At 37.7% G+C, this 22,292-nt stretch overlaps 1 protein-coding gene across 13 annotated transcripts in view; it reads left to right on the top strand.

Moving 5' to 3' along the window:
• Nucleotides 1-22,292, top strand: part of ANK2 (ankyrin 2) — a 719,880-nt gene that overhangs the window by 206,712 nt on the left and 490,876 nt on the right. For 9 of the 13 annotated variants that reach the window (XM_063637963.1, XM_055274791.2, XM_055274820.2 and 6 more), the window contains exon 2: nucleotides 12,089-12,148. The exons of the other annotated variants lie outside the window; for them this stretch is intronic. In XM_063637963.1, coding sequence (XP_063494033.1) covers nucleotides 12,089-12,148 — 60 coding nt within the window. The remainder of the gene's footprint in view (nucleotides 1-12,088; nucleotides 12,149-22,292) is intronic. 13 annotated transcript variants of the gene reach the window in all.

The raw sequence follows: 22,292 nt of genomic DNA, 5'->3' as shown, positions 1-22,292 counted from the left end.
CTCCACAAATGATAGCTTCTATAATTATTAAGGATCATAACAATTACCCAACTCACAATTTTGAAGAATTTTGAAGTAAAATGTTTGAAAGCTCTTTATGAATATAAAGTACTTTACAAAGATATGGACTTGCTATGAATGCTGACATTGTCCTGTTTATCAGCTCTAGACCTTGGATGTACTGCTATTAGAAAATAGCAGTGTTTCATATTCATATGGTCAGAGTTGTAAAGATTCAGAATCAGTGAAACTGATATGCATGCTAAGGGTATTGAAGTGAAACCTTAAGGCATAATTGTTCTTTTTGTTCTTGTTATTAGTTCGTCCTTTTTGAATTCAGTGGTCATAGGATATGGGATATTAGTTTGATGTCTGCAAAACCAATCGAACTCCACATACTTTGCTTCTTAAGCTGTTGCTTTTAGGATGGCCTTTAGTATGCGTAGTGGGTAAATCTTCATGCATTTGCACATTCTAAAAATATATTTTTTATAAGTCTTTTATATCCCCCAAATGGTTATTTCAACTATATTTCAGATAAATAGTTTTTTAAAGTTGCTTTTATGTTCTCCTAAGAACTCATTCTGATATTCTAGCTCCAATCTTATAAACAATCCTGGAAATGTTAACTTCAATTTTCTCAGATGCAAAATGAAGATAATACTACTTTATGTGGTTATTGACTAGATTAATATGATAAAGCATATAAGGTATTTGGGAAAGTGCATTATACCTATAAGTGTGAATATTATTATTATAGTTATTATAATAATAATGTACTTTAAATCTTTTTTTTGTTTGCTTTTAGACAGGGTCTCTCACTCTGTTGCCTAGGCCCACTGAAGCCTCAACTTCCCAATCCCAAGAGATCCTCTCACCTCAGCATCCTAAGTAGGCTGGGACCACAGATGCATGCCACCACACCTGGTTAATTTTTTAAAAAATATTTTTTCCTAAAGATGAGGTTTCCCTTTGTTTCCTAGGCTGGTCTCAACCTCCTGAGCTCAAGCAATCCTCCCACCTCAGCCTCTCAAAGTGCTGGAATTACAGGTGTGAGCCACCACACCCAGCTAGCACCTTAAATCTTAATTTGCTAATGTAATTGTGGTTTTTGACATTACTTTTAATGGCAAAACTGCAATTATTTTTGCACCAACCTAATATAAACAACTTCAGGAAACACTGTCATAATAATGACCATTTATCAACCTCTGCATGTTATATACATTCTCTGTTCCATAATGGTCTTGCAAGATTCTTCTCCCCTTTTTAGAGATGGAGGAAACCTCCACAGAGATATAGTTACTTACTCAAGGTCATGCAGGCCAGGCGCAGTGGCTTACGCCTGTAATCCCAGCTCTTTGGGAGCTGAGGCGGGCAGATCACTTAAGGTCAGGAGTTTGAGACCAACCTGGCCAACAAGGCAAAACTCTGTCTCTACTAAAAATACAAAAAAATTAGCCCAGCATGGTGGCATGCGCCTGTAGTCCCAGCTACTGGGGAGGCTGAGGCACGAGAACTGCTTGAACCCAGGAGACGGAGGATACAGTGAGCCGAGATGGTGCCACTGCACTCCAGCCTGGGCAACAGAGCAACACTCCGTTTCAAAAAACAAAACAAAACAAAAGGTCATACAGACAGGAAACGGGAAAATGAGGCTGCAAACACAAGCTTGCTGACCCTTGCCCTTGTGCAGTTTCCACAGCACCACATCAATTCTTCATCTTTAAACTCTGTGATGTCCCATTTCAAAATGCCCTAGTTGGCTTCTTTTTTTAAAAAAACAAAACAAAACAAAAAAAACAAATTCTCTCATTTCTTGAGCACTTACTATGGGCTAGGCATGTAATAGGTCCTGTGATATGGAAGTGAATACAAGCCTGGCTTCCTGTCCTTGAGAAATTCAGTCTAGTGGAGAAGGAGAGCTCCATTCATTTATATAAATAGAAGGAATCTAGTTTTTTCTTTTTAAGGAGATTAAAATTATTGATTGACGCAAAATGTTTGTCTTTGGTGTTACATATGCATATGTAGTATACATACATATATATTATTTTTATAATTTGAAAACTTTCAAACTTTAAATTATGAAAGTACTTTACAAATGAATGCTGATTATGCTGCTGTTCTATGTAAGAGTTGATGATAATGGAAGGCTGTAGATTTAGTAACACATTATTATGAGGAACTAAACATTTATCTGGGTGTGCTGTAGAATGTTCCACAATTTCCTAAAAGCTGGGTCTAGAAAACACAGTGAAATGCAAATACTCGAAGATCCATGAATCCGTGTCATTTTTTATTGGGAGCCTGATGTTATTTTGTATTGTCACCCCTAGAACTCACTGCTCCACGTTTTCCACCATGCCTTGGCTATTTCAGCTTGATTTTATAGGAGCAGAAACGAGAGGGAAGTTTGTTATATTTTAGCTATGATTTCTTTGAGTCACATCAATGAAACATGCTTTAGAACAGCAGAGCTCATAGATATGACAGGGTTGCAAGATCTGAAAGCCAGATTTGAGGTACAGTATTTCTTTTTTTTCCCCCAGTCTTTGACTATAACTAATAAGTGGTAAAATTCCCAGTAATTTGCCAAATGCCTGACAGGGGTAATGAACTGGTGACATCAGGATGCTGGTGCATTAGACACATTTTGTGAAGAAGTTTTGTAAAGCCTCTCCTGATGGAGATGCTTAGAGATGAAGCACCAAGGTGCTGGTAAATGGCCTAAGGGTAATTTAGTTACCCTAAATAGTCTTAAACATATTTTCCTAATGGAAAATTCTTAATGGAAATTTTTGTTGTGGTAAGCATTGAACCACTTAGAGTTGTTGCTCTCATATTCCATTTGTCTGAAAAATACAGATGGCACCAAAAAACCAGACATATTAGCCTAATACCACAGTGGATGACATCAATATAGTACTTAGGGTGAACTTGATACACTCACCATAAAGCCTTTTAATCGTCCCTTTCATAGACTTGGGTAGGCAATCCTATTTTCAATTTAAAAGAAAAAATAATCATTCAGAGCAGGATTTGCAAAAGGAATTTTCATTCATTAGTGACCATCAGGATTATTTTCCCCACCAATTTCACAATCTTTTAGGTGCTGAACGCCATGGATTTCTCCTCAGAGTGGCAGAAATTTATCATTATCTGTTCTCTGGGGAATTAAATAGATTTTTTTTTTAATGCTCCACTGAGGCCACAATTTTGCTATTATGCTCAAATAGCCCCAGAGCTTGCAGATGCTGGCACTTCTGTCTTTTTTTCAGATGAGTGATACAATCATGCCAAGAACCCAAAGGAACACTTTTAATTCATAAGCCACTTCATTACATAGTTTGGTTACACTGAAAGTCTGCCTAACATCCCACAAAATCTGTCCTCAAACTAGAGAGTTTATTTTCCTATTTATAAATTCCAAAATCAAAATAAGAACAAAAGCAGCTCAAAAATAGTTTTCTTGGTTGACAGTAATGTCAGAAAACTGGTCAACTCTGAGAGTATGTGTCAAAGCGAGAGCATTCAAACTGTCTGTGATTCAGCGTTGCTGCATTGTGGCCTCTACATTGCCCCAATTGTGTTGCATTTGTGAGTCAAACTCATTTTGCCTCAGCATGCTGCATAATGAAAGCATTTGTTCTCATTCTCTCACCACCCGCCACCCTACTGCTTCAGTTCCAGGCCATTACACCCAAAGTCTCTGACAGAGAAAAAGGAGCTCACTTTAGAAGACTTGGAAGGGTCAGCAGGATTGCTGGACTTGGAGCAAAGCTCTGACTTAATTTATGTCCGTTGGTTATTTAGAGAGAGCTTAGCTGTTTGTACTTTGTTTTCCAGCCATAGGAGGAAGGAGCTACAGTATATGTCTTCAAAAGCTGTTTCTTTTGCCATGTGTGATATAGACTTTGGGCTGCAGGTTCTGTTTAGAGCATAGTCGTTTATTCATCACGGGCAAATTCTCAAGTGTAAACATGAATTATTCCTACCTTCAGTCTGTTATTAAGCCCTTTGCTTCATTTAAGCAAGTAACAATTCTGAGAGGTAAAATCTGTGCACTGGAAACAAAATAGAAACCATTTTTACCAGAACAAAAAGAGAAGGGAGAAAAAGAGGATTGAGGAATGTAGCATAAAACTTCTCAGCTTATTGAGATTTCCTTTTCCTTGTAGAAAGGACAGATAAATGTGTGAGTGCTGGTAATGCTTTTCTCAAGTAAAGAAAGACACCTTTGAGGTCTCATTCATGACCTCAGATGCTAAGGAACGAGGTTAAAGAGCTTTTGGTCAAGTTTTTACTGCTGCTATGTGGCTGGTTTGGATAAACACTGTAAATGCCAGGCTCAAACTGCCTGTTTTTTTAGCTGTCATTTCTGCTGTCACCAACCTGAGAACTTCGGGGCTTCTCCCTTTATTCAGCCTTGGAACCACTGCCACAACCACTTACTTACCTTCTTCTTTCAATGAACCACCACCCTCATAGTGAAGCTGTTTTTTAAAGACCAAACCACCTAGCTCCAGTGTGAGGATGCTCAACATATGAACTACATACAGATACGCCGATTAAAGTGAAGCCTCTGTATGAAAGGGGATGATAACTCCTCAATCATGAATTCTTTTCTTCCATTTTCCTTGTCCGGCACACTCTCCCCTCTGCTTCTTTTCCAGCTGGTGATCTGACAAGTCATATTTCTCTTACAGCCAAGATTAGAGAAGCTCTCTGTCTCTGAGCTTCTCTGATAACTGGTCACTGAGGAAGTGGCTTTAAATTTTCATTCAGGTAAAACTAAAACCATGGCTCTCTTCAAACACCTTGCATAGCTATAGCTTCTGGTCCCCCATGACAGAATTTGTTTCTCTCTCCTGGGTTTTCCTGGGAGCATAGGGTTCTTTGACCCAGTCTGCCAGTATTCCCTTTCTTTGTTCAATGCCTCTTGTTCATGTCTTCATCCTTGTTACTTTTTTCATTTTCCCCTTCTCCACAATAGGAGTTCAAATGGAAAACATCATCTGTCTCAAGCAAAAGTTATTTGCATACATGGTTGTAAAGAAAAGCAACTGATTTTCTTTAACCTCTCAGGATCAGCCTCTTCATTTTTTACATTTTATAAGAGTAGTAAGAGGATTGCCAATCAGAAATTAGATGGCCATTAAAATTTCCTCATCTGTGAAAATGAAGGGATTAAAACAGATAATCTTTTAAGGATCTTTCTAGCCCTAAAAATATCCATGGCACTGATGATGTTCTGTCTTTTTATGGGGGAGGCCAGATGGATGCTCAGCTCTCCATGCTGTGCCTCTGCTTGGTGAGTGGCTTGAACATCTGTTTGGGACCTGTAATACCAAGGCATTGCAATTCGCCTTGCTCACCGTTTCAGCTAGCAGCGGCAGAATGCCTCTCCAGAAGATGTCAGCACTCTTGTCTCTGGAAGAGCTTTTTATTCCCATTATTTCCAAGAATAATAAGAACTAGTTTCCTGTATATTTCCTTTTTGAGGCTGGGAGATCTATTTTGTGGTAGTGAAGAAAATATGCATATTCTTCTCAAATATCTAAAAAAAACAGGTTTACTATCAAATCAATATTAATTTATAGAACATAAACTATAGATCAAAAAGGCGAGAAAATATTTTGACATTTTATCAAAGGAGAAGCCAACCATCTTTATTTTATTAATAGACTTTATTTTTTAGAACATTTGTACGTTTATAGAAAAACTGAGCAAATAGTACAGAGTTCTGGGATTGACTTCTCCCCTTAATTTCTTCTATTATTAACATTTTATATTAGCATGGTATATTTATTGTAATTAATAACAAATTATTATTAAATAAAGTTATTGTGTTATTATTAACTAAAGTCCACAGTTTATTGAGATTTTTAAAGTTTTTAACCAAATGCCCCTTTTCTCTTCTAGGGTACTACATTTATATAGTCGTGTCTTGTTACTCTCCTCTTGGCTGTAACAGCTTCATGGGCTCTCTTTGTTTTTTATGCTCTTGACAATTTTGAGGAGTACTGGATAAGTATATTGTGGGATATCCCTTTATTGAAATTTGTCTGATGATTTTCTCATAATTAGACTGGATTACATGTTTTGATCCTAGAATAAAGTGCCATTTTCATCACATTATATCAAGAGTAGCACTGTGAACATGACAGTGCTGTTGATGTGAACTCTGGTCACTTGGCTGACGGTGTTTATACAATTTCTCCACTGAAGCCAACCATTTTTAAAACAGTGTTGACTATTCCTTCATATAAAAATTCTAGATTCCATATTTGGAAATTAATTTAAAATTAACTCGAGAAAAAGACCTTGAAAATAATAAAAAACAAATGAAACAGTTCATTTTCTTCTTTCTCCTGTCTAATGAACATAGACCTAAATAACTAAGCTCATGACTTACTCAGACCTTTTTCCAAGAGAAAGAATTTTTTTGTAGTTGACACACCAGGAGATAAAAGAGGAGGAAGCAGAAGATGGTATTTTTCTCTGGGATGTGTCAGCTCCATGAAGAAATTGCTGCCCTACAGACACTGATCCACGACTGTCACTTCAGATATTTCATTCTGGCTGAGAGACAGTGAAAGAAATGACCACCAAAGAGGGTATTTTCAGCATTTCTAACACCTCACTTAGGGAGGGGAAAGGCATTACCTAAGCCTTGTGTGCTGCTTTCTAGCTCAACTCTAACCAGGTTGATGGGGGCTGTGAAGCCTTTCCTGTGGGTGTAGTCTCATTGTTTTTATTTAACAATGAGTGAAAGCAATAGTACAAAGACTTGAATATTTTTATGCATATTTTAATAATAGTGAAAGTTAGGAAAGCAACTTCTTTAACAGAATACAGATGTGACCTTAGTAATTAGGATTCCAAATACCACATATTGGAGTTAAGAAAAAAGGAGTTCCCTTTCAATTAAACTGATTGCTTAAATTTGTGTATTTACATATTTTCTTAGTGACATCCAAAATAATTTTAAACTATTTATAATTTCCTCATTTTGTTAGTTGTTATTTACATTATTACTAAGATGAGCATGCATATACAATTTCTTCTTTTTTCTCCCTCTGGCCCCATAAAAACACAATTTTCTTAACCATTAGCATAGATGAGAGGATTCTAAACAAGGTTTTCTCTGTAGGATTGGGTACAACGTAGGCACATAACAGAGTGAACTATTTTATGAATACTAGAAATAAGTTATAAGTAGTATGAGAATTATATTACTTCTTCTGCATTTCTAATATCCATCACATCTTCTTCAGTTTTACTGGTAGTGTCTTAGTTCCCATCTTCATTTTCTCTGCTTTTCATCAATCCATCCCTGTAGCCAGAGCAAGTTTTCAAATATTAAACTTAATCACGTCCTTTGTCCATATCTACACACCATGATGACTCTGGATTGCTGTCATTAGTTTTCCATCCTACATCCCCTATATGATTATAAGATCTGTGAGTGCAGGAACAGTGTCTCATTCACCTTTGAACAAGCCCCTGCACACTGTAGACTCAGAAACCACAGGCTGAATGAATGAATGAGTGACATAGCTATTTTGGGAGGTCATCTCTCCATATAGACCAAAATTTTGGTGGTGTTTTTGTATTACTGGCCACATTTCATGAGGCTCTTAAAAAAGTCTTTTGTGGAAATTTTCAAATATGGACCAAAGTAAGGAGAATGATAGGAATCTCATGTATCCACTTAGCTTCAAAAATCGTCATCATTTTACTAATTTTGTTCCATCTATCTTCTAACCCACATTTTTTGTTGTTTCCTTTTTCTGGAGCATTTTAAAGTGAACACCAGACATTATGTCATTTTACCTGTGAATATTTTATTATGCCTCTAACTAGTAAGACATTTAAAAAAGCCATATCCACTATGCCATTATTACCCCTCTTTAAGATAGTTTAATATCAAATATCTAATATCCATATCTCCCTGATTATCTCCTATCTCAAACCTGCCTTTTTTTCTCAATTGGTTTGTTCAGATTAGGATCCAAACATGGTCTGTACATTGCTTTTGGTTATGGTGAAGCATTATTTAACCTTCACATATAGGGGAGTGTGATTTATGTCAAAGATGGTAAGTGATGATCTGCATAAAGAATGTACTTCCTGATAGACACTGGGGACTTCAAAAGCGGGGGAAAGGGAACAAGGGAGATATGTTAAAATTTATCTAGTGGGTACAGTGTTCACTATTTGAACTTACCTTGAGAAATCCTTCTTTGAATATTTGCTTAAGCCAATATTAACCCAACTTAACACTTTCCTTCAAGTCTCCCTCTTTCCATCTTTCTCCTTCCCCCCAATTTCCATTTCTATTCTGTCCTCTTAATTATGTCAAAACTCAGCTTAAGTTTCATCACCTCTGTGAAGATTACCCTCCACCAAGCCCTTTAATGCCTGACCCACCAATATGCCATTTAGTTTACATTGCCTTGAATTATAAAACCAACTATGGGTAAGACCAAGGCTTTATGAAGCAGGAAAACCTAGATTTGGTTTTCATTCCTGCCATTGAGCAATATGGTGTTGGACAAGAGCCTCACTTTCCTTGTCTACAGAATGTGGATAACAGGAGGGTTTTCATGAGGTTGTTTTGAATACCAGTTGAGATAATGTATGTAGTCAATATAATTTTTGGTACTTGGGAACACACTGTAAGTTATGAGTTTTTATTATTAACTTTTTTGGTTTAATTATATCATCTCCAACTACATTGGAAGGCACCTATATAATGCCTTATACACTGTTAGCACTTCATATCTTTTTGTAGGGAGTCATTTTTTTTTGGGTGTTAGAGCGACCACTTTTAGCCCCTGGGATTTCAACAGCCATGTAACTATTCATCCAATTATTCAGATATGGGTTTTTAGTAGTTGTGATTGGATAACTATAAGGTATAAATGGAAGCATACATTCCAGAAAATAGCCAGAATGTGAGGGAAAGCAACTGTATCTATTATTTAGTATTTTAGTGCTTGTTAAAGTTAGGAGAAAAAAATACTAGGTTAAAATTAGTGAGTCTTCATCTTTATAGGAAGTTTTTAAATAAAGTTTAGGGAGGAAAGAGATGCTGATAAACTGATGCTGAAAGTATCTGTCTAGTTAATTTTTTGTTACAAATGGTTTTCAGTGTTGTTTCTTTGCAACCTCAAAGCAAAATCCCTGCCTTAAAAGAAGAAAAAGGCCAGGCACTGTGGCTCTGCCTGTAATCCCAGCATTTTGGGAGGCTGAGGCAGGCGGATCATGAGGTCAGGAGTTCGAGACCAGCCTGACCAACATGGTGAAACCCCATCCCTACTAAAAATACAAAAATTAGCTGGGCATGGTGGCACGTGCCTATAATCCCAGCTGCTTCAGGAAGGAGGCTGAGGCAGGAGAATCACTTAAACCCAGGAGGCAGAGGTTGCAGTGAGCCAAGATCACGCCACTGCACTCCAGCCTGGGCGACAGAGTGAGACTTTGTCTCAAAAAAAAAAAAAAAAAAAAAGGAAGAAGAAGAATAAAAAGAGATGTAATATATTTCACCATGGAAAGTTATTCAACAGCCAGAGGCCAGGAGAATCAAATTAAATTGTGAATCTGAAGGCAGCCAGGAAAGTGCCTTTTAAACTCAGCTAAGCACAAGACACTGCATCATTAAGAGAGGAGAGTTACAGACTCACAGTGAAGAGGAGAGCACTTAAATTGCTCTTGAGTTTCCCGGATAAGAATAAACATGTATGCAAAAGCCCAGGAACTGGTTTTTCAGTTTCAAAAGGAAATAATGTGAGTTCTGTCAGTGGAGCTGAGTATTCAAAGGCTCTACAGATCATCCCAATGGGAGCTGAAAGCAAGGACTTGAAGCAGTAGCTTTGTGTCTTTGGCAGTCTCTTGAAATTGGGACTAAAATTAAAAGTAGCTGAGTGCAAGCATTTCTAAATGTCAGATGGAACACTTTGCTCAGCATGCCGTACACAACATTGATTTTCCTATGTTCCACATTGTTGTGTGAGATGTTGAATCAGGTTCCTGTTAGCGCATTCACTAATATAAGAGCTGGAAAGCAACTTGGTCCACAATTAATATTCTGTGATGCTATTGTCTATATGCCTTGGACTTTAATTGGGCCAGGTTTTTGTGAACCTGTTTTATTCTTTTGATATCTGGAGGCTATGTTCTTCTTATTTCAATTTGATTAGTCTTTTTCATAGGAAGTTCTTATGAATGCTTAAATGTTGTCCTTTCTGAATTTGTACTAAGACACAGAGAGGATTGTTCACCACATACGAAGTGAACTATGGGAAGATCTTTTTTCAAAGAAGTATTATGGTAGCTATCTGATAACTGTTGTTACATACACAATTCCAAGGGAATTTAAAAACGAGGTTGTGATTTCAGTGTCTGAATATGTGTTTATAATTTTAATAGCTCCTATTAAGGTTTATGTGAATGTGGATACCACATCTGTTGAAATTATAATCTTTTAATCTAGACAAAGAGTAGATCAAGTAAGATAAGGGGAAGAAAGAGGACTGTGGGCATTGAACATGGCACATGCCAGAAGGCTATTCCCGGGAGTTCAGAGAGCCTCCTGGAAACTGAAGAATGACACTTCCTTGACTCCATCCATAATAGTTCTAAATATTAATAGTTCACAAGACAGAGAGTGAAAACCCTCTGGACAAGAAAATCCAGGAATTGTTTCACATTGGGCTATGGTCCTCAAACTTCCAACTGCATCAAAATTATCTGGAAGGCTTGTTAAAACACATAGTATTGGGCCCCACTTCCAGTTTCTCACTGGAAGGTGGAGGGGGTCCTGAGAATTTGCATCTCTAATGAGTTTCAAGGTGATGCTCATTCTGCTGGTCTAGCAACCACTGGTATAAGGCAGTGATTCTTGCCATATTTTCCTGTGCTTTAATATGCAGAAGGATCATCTTGGAGAGTTTGTAGAAAGTGTAGTCTTTAAAAATTATACTGAGCTGGGACTCAACACTGAGATTTCCGAAAAAGCACCCTTAGTGATTCTGCTATAATTGGTCCAGGGATCCTAAGCCATTGGATCATTTCTAACACTTAGTATTTGAGTCTTTCATGTTTTCATAACCATTCATGGGCTTGAATGTCAGTGAATGGCTGCTAAAGTTCCAATATGCTTTGAAGAATAAGAGAAAATAAAGTAGAAGCATGGCCGTATGTTAGTGGCTTAATGATACCAGAGGTGAAATCAAATCTCATGAAAGTCTGATATATTGTGATACAATAATGTGAGCAGTTAGCATAACCTGATGTAATATAACAAGATTTTGGCATTAAAAACTTGTTCAATCTCTTGATATTATGTAACATGTAAATAAATCAAATCTTTTGAAAGGAAGCAGCAAAATATAATAAAAAAAGAAGACTTCTGAGATGGATATATCCTGGCTCTGGCATTTACAATGCTGGTCAGGTCATGTAAACTTTACGATGTTTAGTTTTTCTTACCTGTAAAGGAGGCTTAGTAATTCCTGTTTTACCACATGTCATGAAGGATAAATAGATACGATATATGAGATGGCTGGTGTAGCTTCTGACATATTGTAGATGTTTAACAAATGGCAGTTATAAAAGGAAAAAGAAGGGATAGGCCACACGCATCTGTCATTAGTTTTTGTCATTGACTGTTAGGTAGGGAATGCTTATCCAATTTAATACTCTTTGGTCAGCAATTTCAGCCAATGCTTTTTCATGCATTTAGACAGACTCTGAAAGTAAACATAATCTCTCAACATTCTTATGAATCTACTTATGATTGAATGGACATTCTCATATTTTTAAAAATCTATTTCTCTTACATATTAACAGGCTATTTTTCATCTTTTATCACATTCTGTTTTGGCTACTTTACTGAACTCTTGAAATGTTCAAATATTTTTGCTTTGCTCTTTTGCATTTATAATAGTGACTTTTTAAAATGAAGAACTCCATCAGTGCCTGCTATAAGCTTATTTTGATTTGAAATATAGAAACTATTCTTAATGATAAATTGAAATGATTCCAAACTTCTAATATTTTCTCTTTTTTATCCTTTTAGGTAAGTAATGAAAAGAGACATGAAGAATTGATATTTCAAATGACCACCATGTTGCAAAAGGTACTTTTGGTATTTTAAATATTACTTCAAAGGAATTTTATAAAAAGACATGGAGGTTAGAATGTAATTAAGTACTATTTTGGTAAAAACGATTTTTATGGAAACAGATTTAAGGATGTTATAGCATTAACAATTTTTTAATTATAAGAAATGTAATATACTATAAGACTTTTCTTTCTGTAGTCCAGGCAATTATCATTGGTATCATTTGGGAATGAAAAGGTAAATAGATTGTCTCTTCCTCAAGATATTCATTGCTGGAAAAAGGGAGGTGGAGGAAAGAAATCTGAATACAATAGACATAATAAACACATTGGGATTTGTTCACCAAAGTCATCTATTTTCTCTAAGGGCTTATGAATTTATTTTCTGTTATCAGAACATTATCTTCATAATTACTTATAAAATTGATTGCTATAAGGTTGTCAATAAAGTGATTTGATTCTAAATAATTCAAATAGATTGCATCCATGTGGAGAATTCTCCAGATTCTACATTTAAATAAAGGGGAAGGAGGGAAGAAGGAAATATTAGACTTAAATGATAGAATGTAAAAATTCTTAGTCTATTTATATTGCACACACGATTTGGGGAAATCTGCTTGTATTTTTAAGTCATGAATCTCATCTAGAAGAATCTGTTTCTTTTCTAGAAGGAATCTATGAAATATTGTGAAAATCATCTCATTTGGTTACAGAGGAAACAATTACATGGTGAACTATTAGATGAGTTGTATGACACCATTAACGTTGACAATCATTCAAATATCCATGATGTTTCAGGTGCAATAAATAATATGTGGTGCCTTTGTACTAGATTAATAATTTAATCCAAGAACAGAAGATATTCAAGAATGCCAAAAGAGGAGAAATCAACTTAGCTTTTTTTTTTTTTTTTGAGACGGAGTCTCGCTCTGTCGCCCAGGCTGGAGTGCAGTGGCGCGATCTCGGCTCACTGCAAGCTCCGCCTCCCGGGTTCACGCCATTCTCCTGCCTCAGCCTCTCCGAGTAGCTGGGACTACAGGCGCCCGCCACCACGCCCGGCTAATTTTTTGTATTTTTAGTAGAGACGGGGTTTCACTGTGGTCTCGATCTCCTGACCTCGTGATCCACCCACCTCGGCCTCCCAAAGTGCTGGGATTACAAGCGTGAGCCACCACGCCCGGCCTATCAACTTAGCTTTTTAATAAAATTGCAATTTTTAAAGCATTTCTCATTTTGCTTAGAAATTTCCTCAAGACCTTACAAAATTCAGGTCATGTACTATTAAGATAAAAGGAGCAGGGAATAACTTAAAAGTTTATCCTCTTTGAATGATAATTATTTAACATACATCTTCTATACTTTGTGGCTATTCTTTTGAGTGCTAAAGGAGAATTAGACAATTTTGTTAATGCTGATAATGAGATAACATTAATCAGCTTGGGCTATTTTCTTTTTGTTTTTGTTTTGTTTTTTGAGACAGGGTCTCCCTCTGTCACCCAGGCTGGAGTGCAGTGGCACAATCACGGCTCAATGCAGCCTCCACCTTCCAGGCTCAAGTGATCCTCCCACCTCAGCCTGCTGAGTAGCTGTAACTACAGACATCCACCACCATGCCTGACTAATTTTTAATTTTTTTGTAGAGATGGGTTCTGACTATGTTGCCCAGGCTGGTCATGAGTTCCTGAGCTCAAGTAATCTTCCCACCTCAGCCTCCCACAGTGCTGGGATTATAGGCATGAGTCACTGCGCCTGGCCAGCTTGGGCTATTTTTAGAAGGGCAGATATTACTTTGCTTTATTATATAATTAATATTATTATACGAATATATTCCAATACATTTTGCTTCATTTGAGACTTCCGGGTATGAAAGCTAAGTCAGAAGTTGGATAGATGAATCTTAGAAGCTTGGAGGAAAGATCTGTGATTATAGTATGATAAAGCAGAACCAATTCCACTTCTTGACAAAGAAGGGAAGAATAATGATTTGGTAGTTAGTGTCAAATGTTGCTGACAGGTCAAAGAAGATGAATGCATCAACAAACCAACTGGAGTTTTACATATAAATGACCTCAGTAACTTTGGCAAGGGAAGTTTCGGTAGAGAAGCAGGGGTAGAAACCAGACCGGAGTAGTTTGAGAAGTAAATAAGAGATAAGGGGATGGAGTTAGCAAAAAAGATAGCTTTTTGAAAATTTTATCAGGAAATAAAAGTGCGGAGAATCCAGCGTCTGGGTAGGGAAGTTGGGATGAGAGAGTCTTGAACATATTTACATTTTAATGGGAACAGTGCAGAAGAAGGAGAGAGATTGGAGGTATGGGTTTCTGAAAAGGAAGGAAGTGATGGAGGAGGTGGTCTAGGAAGAGGGATTACCTATAGCCAGTGGGAAGGACAACACGCACATCAACACAGCTAAGGCAATCTCTGTAGGATGCATACAGATACAGATAGATTTGTAGATTTGGTAGGGAAAATTGAAGGGGATGTCAAGAAAAAGTTTGTATTTTCTCTGTGAAGAAGATGTGGCCAGAGTAGTCAGTAAGGATTTGAGGAAAAGGGCAAGGATTGAAATATTGTTTGTGGAGAATGAGAGAGAGAGAGGTCAATATTAGATCAGGCAAGTATTGATGACTGGGAATTTGTAGTATCATCAAACTTCTTAAATTTATAAGTGTATTATGTACATGAATATTACTCTCTAAAAATCAGAAATTAGGGACAATCTGTTTTGAGGGAGGGTATAAGAAACATTTGACTCTTCTTTTCTTAGGTCCTCAGTTTTGGTATGTGTCCTAATAACAGCATTTTCATGGCAAAATTTAAGAACACTTTTTGACCTTGAAGAAAGGATTACTTTAACACTCCAAAATATATGTCCTTTTTGCCATGGCTGAAGAGAGCCTGCTGTCCTTACCCAGGTGTCCTTAGGTAGGCACATTCTTTCTGCTCTGCTAAGCATTCTTTGGACAGTAGAGTTAGACCAAAAGTGTTAAACAGGCCCTGAAGATGAAAGACTTCAGTTTGCTGACTTTGAATTATAAGAAGGTTAATATGTCCATTTAACTAGAAACTAAATTTCTGCTTCCCTTTTGACTTTTAGGAGTGTTTACTTGAGGGCACAGAGCCCTTTATAAGACTGAAGGGATCTTTTAGTTAGGTACTTAAAATTTTTTTTTTTAGCTGCAAAACCATTTTGAAAAATAAAATCTGGCATTAACAAAGAGAACTATTCTGATTGCAGTGGGCATGCGGAATGTGGAACCCACCCACTTATCCCTCTTCTTTCCCCTCCTCCTCATCCTACTTTCAGGAAGTTCCCCTGAGACATCCTCATTGAATCTGGTGGCTCCACTGAACATTGTTTGAAAAGTACAATTCTAGGTGATCACAGCTATATTGAATTTCATCAAAACATGAAATTCTTAAGATAAATTAACTGTTGTTTGAGGATAATTTTTTTCTTTACAATTAAAACAGGCAGGTTAATATCTACTTTAACCTAAAGTATAAATTCTTACCTTATATTGATAATTTTAGTGATAGTAGATACTAATTTTATCAAGGAAGCTCAACAAAAATCACTGCTAAATATATTACAAATCTGGGGTTTGAAAAGCCAAGCCCTCCTTTTAATTAATTTTGCTGATCAAGATTACCAAAGTTCGTAATTGTGGAGCCCTTCACTAAGCTCATGAGTAGAACTGTTCTTCATTATCCTCAAAGGATAGACATATGACTGTGGCAGGGAGGATTAACTGCCTTGATATTGAGCAGCCATGAAAGCATGTAGTATGAGTTACCAGGATGTTGCTTTTCCATTAGGGTATGACTTTGCTTAGGGCTAAAAACATCCATAAAGATGGGATAGAAGTTTTCAAGAAAACCATACTTTTATGTTGGAAAGCAGGGTATTGATAAGGTGGAAAAGCCAGTATGAGAAATGGTTAAAAGAGGGTTAAACTGGAGTATGAAGAACTTGCTAACAGAGTTATAAAGACAAATTAAAGAGGCAGTTTAACTTGAGTTATTGTTAATAGTCAGCAATGCAATGAGATGGATATTATAACTTGGTTTTATATTTGATGAAATGGAGGCTCATACAGGTTAAGTAACTTGTCAAACTCATACTGCAAATCACCAGCAAATGTGGCAGAGCCAAAATTCAGATCCAGATCATTTTATTTTAAGACCAAAATGGGCTGGTCAAGTCAGACCCAACAAACAGACAGCTAGGATAAGATGTAGTTGAGACTGGGAGAGACATAGCAAGAAAAGGGCTGGTCTTCAAAATCAGAGAGTGCTACTCAAGTCAAATACCTGCAATGGCTCACTGAGAAAAAAGTGGCTTGAGAGTCCAGTGAAGGTTTACATGCTTAGAACCTGCTTTCTTTTTAGTCACTTCCTCTCAACCTTCCCTCTAAGTACTATAATGATTAGAGGACTGTCTCTTCAGGGCTTAGGACTTATGCCACCAAAAGCTGTTAATATTGAGGTCAGATAGGAAGATCTCTGGCTGGCTGAGGACTCCTCATGGTTTTCCTGACTTTGGAAGTCTGGCCCATTGATCGGGGGTGGGGGACCCTTTCATTCCGAAACTCATTTCCTGCTGAAGGTGAAGCAGCTCAGTCTCGCCAGTGTCCTTGCCATCTTCTATTCTGTTGTATATCCCTGAACCACACATCAAGATCTGTACCTACTGGCACATGAAATCTTGTTCTAGTTATATAGAAGTAAATCACAAAAGGAAATGGGAATAATTAAAAGGTTTAAATATGAAATCATATGGACCAGATATAAAATTTTGTCTCAAGTTTTTAAAAGTTATTTTCAAGGCCTAGGAGTACCACTGGGATGACTGGAAGAAAATAGCGAAGACTAAACTTTTTAGATACTGGGGAATAGAATACCTTGCGTTAACATGATTATTGATAAGTGTATATTTCTGTTTGCATGTGATGCCAAAAATCTTTTGTATACTTCAGTGGTGTTAATTTCCCATCTACTTGTGTAAATGAGGTGTAATCTTTGAGCCATTTCCTGAAGTGATGGAATATTCACCCTTTGTTCTGGTCAATAATTGTAACAAAATTTGCTTAAATTTGGATAACTGAAGCTTGGTATTTTCTGGAATTCTTTTTCCTGAAGAACATATATAATTGGGAGTAATGATAGAGTTAAATTTATTCATCTTAATCCATTTATTAAGTGTTTCTAACCATCAAATCAAATGGGAGATTTCTAGTCTCTCATCTAAACTTAATAGATATCTTAGCCTTGTTTTTTTTTTTTTTTTTTTTTGAGACGGAGTCTCGCTCTGTCGCCCAGGCTGGAGTGCAGTGGCGCAATCTCGGCTCACTGCAAGCTCCGCCTCCTGGGTTCCCTCCATTCTCCTGCCTCAGCCTCTCCGAGTAGCTGGGACTACAGGCCCCCGCCACCACGCCTGGCTAATTTTTTGTATTTTCAGTAGAGACGGGGTTTCACCGTGGTCTCGATCTCCTGACCTCGTGATCCGCCCGCCTCGGCCTCCCAAAGTGCTGAGATTACAAGCGTGAGCCACTGCGCCCGGCCTTAGATATCTTATCCTTGTATTACTGTAACTGTATTTTATATGCAGTTCTTGTGATCACAGAAAACAATTCTCTTTTGTTTCCTACTTTTTTTTGTTTTGTTATGTTTTGTTTTGGGTTAAAATGGTTTATAATCTACATTAAAACTCTTTTCTGTCCTTATATGAAAAAAGATGAAAATGAAAACTCGCCGGGCGCGGTGGCTCACGCTTGTAATCCCAGCACTTTGGGAGGCCGAGGCGGGCGGATCACGAGGTCAGGAGATCGAGACCACGGTGAAACCCCGTCTCTACTAAAAATACAAAAAAAAAATTAGCCGGGCGTGGTGTCGGGCGCCTGTAGTCCCAGCTACTCGGAGAGGCTGAGGCAGGAGAATGGCGTGAACCCGGGAGGCGGGGAGCTTGCAGTGAGCCGAGATCGCGCCACTGCACTCCAGCCTGGGTGAAAGAGCGAGACTCCGTCAAAAAAAAAAAAAAAAAAAAGAAAACTCAATCAACCAAAGCAGCACGGATTTTTCTGAAAGAAAAGAACTGAATTTTGGGGAAAAAGTATTCACTCTGTGATGAGTGTTTCTGTACCCTACCTGGAACCAATTCCTTATTTTGTGGTCAGTCTGTGTATAGCAGAGACCGTGTTGAAGGTATTGGTATCTGATAAAAGTGAACAAAGTTCTAATGAGCTCATTCATTTTTTTACTTTTTTCAAAGCAAAGATTTTTTTCTTCCTTTCCCACAATTTCTCCATTTAATTCATACACATTAATTGTAATTCTAGAAATGCTGGTAATTCTCTATTATAGTTACTATGATGGTCATAGAATTAATTAAGGGTACAACAGTAACATTTGTGTTAATTATTATCAACCATATTCTTTAGTGTTTAAAATTCTTTAGTGTTTAAAATTTTGCAAACAAATAAATAATAGAATAAGCATAAGTTTCTACAAACTTATATGAATCACAGTGATCTCCAATGTCTGCGTTTACATGCTTAGAGGCAAAATATATAAAGAAACAGGAACTTAGCCTAATCAGTGAACTAAATCTGAAAATACTGATCTCACAGAAAAGATCATGCCCTCCTCAGCGTGAATCTGGCCCTCTTCATTTTGCTTTCCTCAGCTGGGGCTGTTCGGTGGTGCAAAGAAAACATTGTAAAATGCTTACAGCTTTTAGAAGTGCTTCTGAGTTCTTTAAATAATGGTAAGAGTTGCAAATCTTGTAGGACGGACCTATTACAGAAAAGCTTTATTCAGTTGCACAGGGAATGGTGAACTCGTTACTGAGAGCTGCTCTAAAGAAATACTTATAAGAAAGGGGTATTGAAGTATTCATTATTGTAAAACTTAAAGAGAACAAATGTGTGTTTCATTGCACATCTAAACCTAATATCTGTAAAGGGGGTCTGTGGCAGCCAGCAGAAGGAGAAAGTGAAATTCTGCAGACGGATAAAAAGGAACTTTTAACACCCAGCTTATTTTTTTGGCAGAGATTCAATGCACTGGGAATTGTCCAGCAAAATGGGTTGCACTTGGCAGATCTGCAAATATGCATATTTCTGCTCAGTACAATCAGGCAAACATAGAGACTTCCAGAGGAACTAATTATCTTTTGTCTTTTTTTACCTTAGAAAGAGGATAATATTTGGAAGACAACTATTAAGAGATTTTAGAGGCAATGTTTAAAAAAATGTTGAAAGAGAATTCTATATTTAGCCTTCTTTTAAAAAGTTTTTAATACCCATTTGTGCTCCCAAAATAATTTATCATAATTGGCAGAAGCTCAAACCATTTGGTTTATAATTTGAAGACTTTTGTTTATTATTTGCCATTTGCTTTTTTTTTAGATGTTTTTAGATGGAGTCTTGCTCTGTCGCCAGGCTGGAGTGCAGTGGCACAATCTCGGCTCACTGCAACCTCCGACTCCCGGGTTCAAGCAATTCTCCTGCCTCAGCCTCCCGAGTAGCTGGGATTCCAGGCATGAGCCACCATGCCCAGCTAATTTTTGTATTTTTAGTAGAGACTTTAGTAGAGACGGGGTTGACGGGGTTTCACCATGTTGGCCAGGATGGTGCTTTTTTTTTTTTTTTTTTCTTAGAGATTATATATCTTGGCTGGGCGCGGTGGCTCATGCCTATAATCCCAGCACTTTGAGAGGCCTAGGCGGGCGGATCACGAGGTCAGGAGATCTAGTTAGCCAATCTAGTTAGCCATCCTGGCTAACACAGTGAAACCCCGTCTCTACTAAAAATACAAAAAATTAGCCGAACGTGATGGCGGGCGCCCGTAGTCCCAGCTGCTTGGGAGGCTGAGGCAGGAGAATGGTGTAGACCTGGGAGGCGGAGCTTGCAGTGAGCCCAGATCGTGCCCTGCACTCCAGCCTGCGTGACAGAGCGAGACTGTCTCAAAAAAAAAAAAAAAAAAAAGAAACTGATGTGGCACTTTAGGGACGGCAAGTGCAGTTCAAAACAAATTTTCCACTTTCTGATGAATATTTTTTAAGTGACAACAATTGGAAAAAAAGGAGGAACCGGTTATGTGAGCCAGTTGTTTCCAAACATTCTTATTTTCTATGAAAAGATGACGAAACCCTGATACCCTGATAAAATATATTACTTTAGAAGCCATTTATTCCTACTTAAAAGTTCCCACGCAAAATTTCACTCGTGTAATATTGAATTTAAGAAAATTAATCTAGTTGCCATTTTTTGAGTGGGGTAAGGGGCGGTGTATATTATGATTTTCCTATCCCTCCCATTTTCTTATCTTTTAAGTGGAGAATCCCAAAGTAAAAATATGTATTCCTAGAAAAGTAACCTGGAAAATATCACACAATTATGAGGGCTTAATAGAGGATAGCCCACACTATGGTTTCTAGAAGACCAAATTTGTGAGCAGCCTAATTTATTATGATATTATTAGGAAGAAGTCAGCCATGTGACCAGAGTGAAGTAGAGATATGTATATGTAAATTAAATAATTTTTAGGTTCTAGTCCCAGTTACTTGGGAGGCTGAGGTGGGAGGATAGCTAGAGCCCAGGAGTTCAAGTCCAGCCTGGGCAACATAGTGAGACCATGTCTCTAAAATACATAAATAAATAAATATTAAAAAATAATTTTCAGGTTCTAGAAATGACTACATCTAGGAAGACATGATGTAATGAATGTTGGTGGGGGTGGGGGTGGGGTGGGGGAAGGACTAGATTGAAAATCCCCTGAAGTCTTTTTTTTTTTTTTTTTTTTTTTTTTTTTTTTTTTTTTTTTTTTTTTTTAAGACACATTCACATGTATGTTTATTGTGGCACCATTCACAATAGCAAAGACTTGGAACCAACCCAAATGTCCAACAATGATAGACTGGATTAAGAAAATGTGGCACATATACACCATGGAATACTATGCAGCCATAAAAAATGATGAGTTCATGTCCTTTGTAGGGACGTGGATGAAGCTGGAAACCATCATTCTCAGCAAACTATCACAAGGACAAAAAACCAAACACTGCGTGTTCTCACCGATATGTGGGAATTGAATAATGAGAACACTTGGACACAGGAAGGGGAACATCACACTCCGGGGCCTGTTGTGGGGTGGGGGGAGTGGGGAGGGATAGCATTAGGAGATATACCTAATATAAGTTACGAGTTAATGGCTGCAGCACACCAACGTGGCACATGTATACATATGTAACAAACCTGCCCATTGTGCACATGTACCCTAAAACTTAAAATATTTAAAAAAAGGGCCAGAAGAAAAAAAGCATAGGTAAATATCACAAAAATATGATTCTACCACATTTTAGTTTCTATTTTCTACATGAGTTTCTGCTATCTGAGCCTTTAGAAAAGAAAGTTAAGGTCTTTTCTATATTTTCTAAAATGTTCTTAGAATTGAACAAAATTGACTCATTCATCTGAGTGATGGTTTTCTAAGCCTCTCGTCTCTCTCCTCTTTCTTCTTCATACTACTTCCTTCATTAAAAAAAAAAAAAAATCCCCATCAGTATATGGGAGAAATAAAGTAACATACAGCTAAACTAAAACTCAAATCATTAGTATTTTTTTTTTTTTTTTTTTTCTGGATCAGTGATAATAACTCAATCCTCTATTTGACAAAGAAGAGGGAGAAGGAAGAGGAAGAAAAAGAAAGTGGGATAAAGGATCAGAAAGGGAGGAAAATAGAAGAAATTAGAGTATGACTCCAGGGTAGACCTGTTTTGTTGTCATTGAGTTGGTTGGTTGGTCTGTCTGTTGTATTCTTCATGTTTCGCCAAGTTGGCCAGACTGGTCTCGAACTCCTAGCCCGAAGTGATCAACCCGCCTCGCCCCCCAGAGTGCCGGGACCACAGGCTTGAGCCACCACGTCCAGCCCCCACATTGCTTCTGGCCTCCGTGGTAGACCTCCCAGACGGAGCGGCCAGGCAGAGGAGCTCCTCACTTCTACCCAGACACGGGGCGGCCGGGCAGAGGGGCTCCTCACTTCCCAGACGGGGCGGCCAGGCAGAGACGCTCCTCACTTCTTCCCAGACGATAGGTGGCCGGGCAGAGGCGCTCCTCACTTCCCAGACGATGGGTGGTCGGGCAGAGGCGCTCCCCACT

This window comes from Symphalangus syndactylus, chromosome 4, assembly GCF_028878055.3.
Source record: "Symphalangus syndactylus isolate Jambi chromosome 4, NHGRI_mSymSyn1-v2.1_pri, whole genome shotgun sequence".
Lineage (NCBI taxonomy): Eukaryota > Metazoa > Chordata > Mammalia > Primates > Hylobatidae > Symphalangus > Symphalangus syndactylus.
The sequence above is the reverse complement of the archived record's forward strand: the minus strand, read 5'-3'. Positions and strand labels throughout refer to the sequence as shown.